General features: G+C 37.0%; 1 protein-coding gene across 1 annotated transcript in view; it reads left to right on the forward strand.

Annotated features, from left to right (window-relative positions):
• Rpp30 (ribonuclease P protein subunit Rpp30) overlaps positions 1 to 3,104 on the forward strand; it is a 3,858-nt gene extending 754 nt beyond the window's left edge. The window contains exons 2-4 of the mRNA XM_043006451.2: positions 782 to 996; positions 2,049 to 2,165; positions 2,639 to 3,104. Of these exons, the coding sequence (XP_042862385.2) occupies positions 782 to 996; positions 2,049 to 2,165; positions 2,639 to 3,010 (704 nt within the window). The 3' untranslated portion in view covers positions 3,011 to 3,104. The remainder of the gene's footprint in view (positions 1 to 781; positions 997 to 2,048; positions 2,166 to 2,638) is intronic.
• The last annotated feature ends 833 nt before the right edge of the window (positions 3,105 to 3,937 follow it).

Genomic DNA, 3,937 nt, shown 5'->3' on the forward strand with positions numbered 1-3,937 from the left:
CTGATATCATTGCACTTAGATAGAAAGGGCTCAGCCTCACATACCTGTGGTCAGCAGATTTAGCCCTGCCCAAGCTTGTGAGTTTCCACTGTCGCCAGGCATTTACTTCTGTGGCTGGGCACCACAGTGGGTAAAGACCAAGCTCAGGTCAAGTCAACACTCATTGATGCAGTATCACGAATCAGCATTTGCTGACACTTGCTGACACAGGCTGATCTTGCTATAAAGGCCATAGCAACTACGCACCTCTGGCTTATCCTCAACCCTCAAAGGGTTAATGGCCAAGCAGCCTATGCGCAATTAGCATTGTCTTCGCAAATATCTCTGAACTGAAATGAGGACTGAGCACTATGACAGTTTTAATGTTTTTCCCTACTCATTGATTTTAATGGTTCATCCAAAAGGAAAACCAACTGTATAATTGGGGAAATAGTGAAGAAGCTTTGAACACCTTGGCAAATTGCTTTTAAAATATTCTCAAGTATTCTATTGACCCTTTTCATAACAAAGAATGAGGATAAAGCACATAGAATGTAACTAGAGAAAATGCTGATTGTCAGCTATATTCTGTATAGTTTTATCAAAATATCTAAAGTGATTTTAATGGTAATAAGAATGATAGTTATAATACTTGTAGTAGATATGATAATTATGATAGTGATGTCTTATAGCTATAGTAATGATAACATTAAAATTAATTATATTAATTTTGATAATGATAGTAGTAAGAATGATAATATTAACAATGATGATAATGATAATAAATTATGTCTAATTCCAGGAAATGAGGCACCCCTCGTCCCCCCGCCCCCAAAACTCAAGTTAACACTAGAGGAACTGAAGCAACACAAAATCACAAAGGAGCCTCTAATTCTGACGCGCATCACAGTGACTTACTCAGATCCGGGGTCTGCCTTTCTCTCCAAGTACAAGGATGCCCTGAAACAGTACGACATCATTGCATTCACGCCCATCACAGAGGCTGCATTGAAACAGGTGAGGAAAAGCTTTTGCCCGGATAAAGAATTACAATCTTAAAGGAATTCTATTCTGAACTTATTTATTTCACATTTTTAGTCTGATTGTAAAATTTTTCTTTAATCTATCTTGATATATGCTCATATGTGGAATGCATTAATTGTATTGGCTCACATTGTTCATTGTGTTCATGGACTTGAGAAGCTAAGGTGAATATTTTAGCACCTTCCCTGCTGAGGGAATAATGGCCTCATAATATTTATACTTCTTGTGTCTTTTTCTTCTTCTGTTTTTCCAACTATTATCTTTTCTAGAATAAGATAACAGTATAATGATAGTCCTAAATTATTTGATATTACTAACTTGCCAAAGAAATATTGGCGCCTCACAAATCAGGCAAAGTTTCCCGTCACACAGCATAAAAGAAAATTCATGGTGCTTATTTTGTTATGAAAACCCACATACTTGGCTCAGAGCAGTCAGACTTTTCAATTATGTAGCTTATTTAGGTTTAGTCTGTCAGAAAGTGTTATGGAAAGGCAATAAAGGGACATTATTTTCTGTTACAGGATTAATCTATAATAAGTAGTTACATATACACCAAACAATAAGTAGCTGTGATATGTAGCAAAATATTTCTGCTTGGCAGATACAATTATAATTTAATAGTACATATTTATCTGCATTGTTCAGCACCATTACTGAAATGTCATGGGAATGGTAAATGTACTTAACTGAAGAGTTTTAGATAAAAATGAACTTTATACTGGGGAATAAGATTGTCTGATTAATTTTTTTCTGATTTTATAGGATTTACATGAAATAACACATCTAGAGTTTTCTCACAGATTGTCATAATAGATGATTTAGCAATAAATTTTTCAACTGTCATCTTATCCAAGCCCCCCCCCCCCCCTTATTTGTAATTGTTAGATCATGAAAATATGTAAACTAATGGTACTGTTTCATTTTATACACTAGCTAGCCAACACACACTCTCACTCCCTTACCTCCTTTCCTCTTTCTTGTCACCCTGTATGTGTCATTTTATTCTTCATGATGTTTTTCAGTGTGTTACACAGACACTTGTCGATGTAGACATTATTTCTCTGTCTCCGTCGGAAATAAAAGGACGGCCGGCTTGGAAGTTGATACGGTTAGCAGTGGAGAGAGATATCTATTTTGAGGTAAATAGATGATTACTTTTATGTAGAACTGGCTTTGTAATATAGCTGGCCTGTGTGAATGTGTTCTTTAAATACAGAATAGGTGGCATTGAGTGATATTGAGAATATTAGTAAAGTTGAAGTTTCCATATACATATGATTTTGAATTATTCAAGAACTGTATAATTTTGCCATAGTATCAGTTACGGTGTGTGATTACTTTTCTAGAGAATTGTAGAAAGATTTTTTTTTTTTTTTTTTTTTTTTTTCCGTTACTAACTTCTTGATGGGGAATTATAGGGAAATAATTGTTCAAACTTATATAGGATCTTTTATTTTATCTCATTAAATAACTGTAATGGAATGTACTACTTTTGAGATTTTAAATATGTGAATAAAATTGTCAATTTCCTATTAGATCTTAGCCATTATTATCTACCATCACACCTTTATGACGCATTTTCTTTGTTCTCATTTGCTGCACCCTTTCCCAGATTTGCTACGCCCCGTGCCTAGCCAACCAGAGCAGTCGACAGAACACAATTATCCTGTCGCACATCCTCCACCAGAGCACCAGATCAGCCAACGTGGTCATCACAAGCCAGGCCAGACACCCCAACCAGCTGCGACACCCCTACGACGTCATGAACCTGGGGCGTTTCTTCTCCCTGTCGGAAGGTGCGGCTAAGGAATCCATCGGCATGCTGGCCCACAATGCCGTGTACTGTGCGCTGGCCCGGCAGAGAGGAGCTTCCAAGTGCGCTGCTCAGGTCACGGTGCTCAAGGAGGAGAGTCCAGCCAAGAAGTTTAAAGGTCTGGATGATGCTAGAGCTTTAGCTAAATCCAGTATAGAAATTAATGATTAAGTGGGTTTTTGTTTCTATTTTTCTCTCTCTTTTTGTGTTAGTATATATGTATATTATATATGTATGAAAGAATAAAGTTTTGTAATACTATTTATACACTGCTTATAATTTTTAGGGATGTTTGTAGCCTTTACTGTGGTCAAATGTATGATATTGAGTATCAACAAGTTTTTTTAAAGCAATAAAGAAGAAATACAATTGAAATGGAGAGACAGGAGAGAAAACCCAGGTCAGCTGCAACACCTCTACACCATGATTAATCTCGGCCATTTCTCACCAGTACAAAATATCTTACAAAACTGATAGGCAACATGATCTTATTAACCCATTGTGAACGCGTGTCATGACATACATGATCATGATGCAGGAGCTTTGGCTTGACGACGGGCATCATGACGTATATGACATTCGGGGATCTTGGATCACTGTTATTTTATTATGCTATGAGTAATGAGTGAGTGATGATGACAATTGCAGTGATAATTTCTATAATTGCCATATTATTAAGCAAAATGGGTTTCACCTAACATCCAAAACCTAGATGGCACCACTTTCTTATAGCACTAACAGGAGAGAGAGCCTTGAATGACACCTATCCACGGTCTCTAGCAAGTACTATCTTTAGAGAGCAATGGCACACAGCAAGTTGTTGACCTCTTGCTCTAAAGTACCAGTGATGAAGGATGTGCAGGCAGAAAGAGAAGAGGAAGGTGATTAAAACTATGCCCAGTATTTACAATGTGCCCCTGTGCCAGTAGGGATCCCTTGTACTGTAGCACTCACAGTCATAAGCACAGGTTTTCTTCCTCTTTCCTACCTCTTCATGTTATCTTCATTGTGGCTTGTTATATTTTTTATATTCGTTCACAACAGTGCATGATTATGAAAAAAAGTGGCTTTTAGTCCTCACAGTAAACTTCAATACTT

The sequence above is a fragment of the Penaeus japonicus genome, unplaced genomic scaffold, assembly GCF_977035675.1.
Source record: "Penaeus japonicus unplaced genomic scaffold, GWHDUDI00000001_assembly GWHDUDI00000042, whole genome shotgun sequence".
Classification (NCBI taxonomy): domain Eukaryota; kingdom Metazoa; phylum Arthropoda; class Malacostraca; order Decapoda; family Penaeidae; genus Penaeus; species Penaeus japonicus.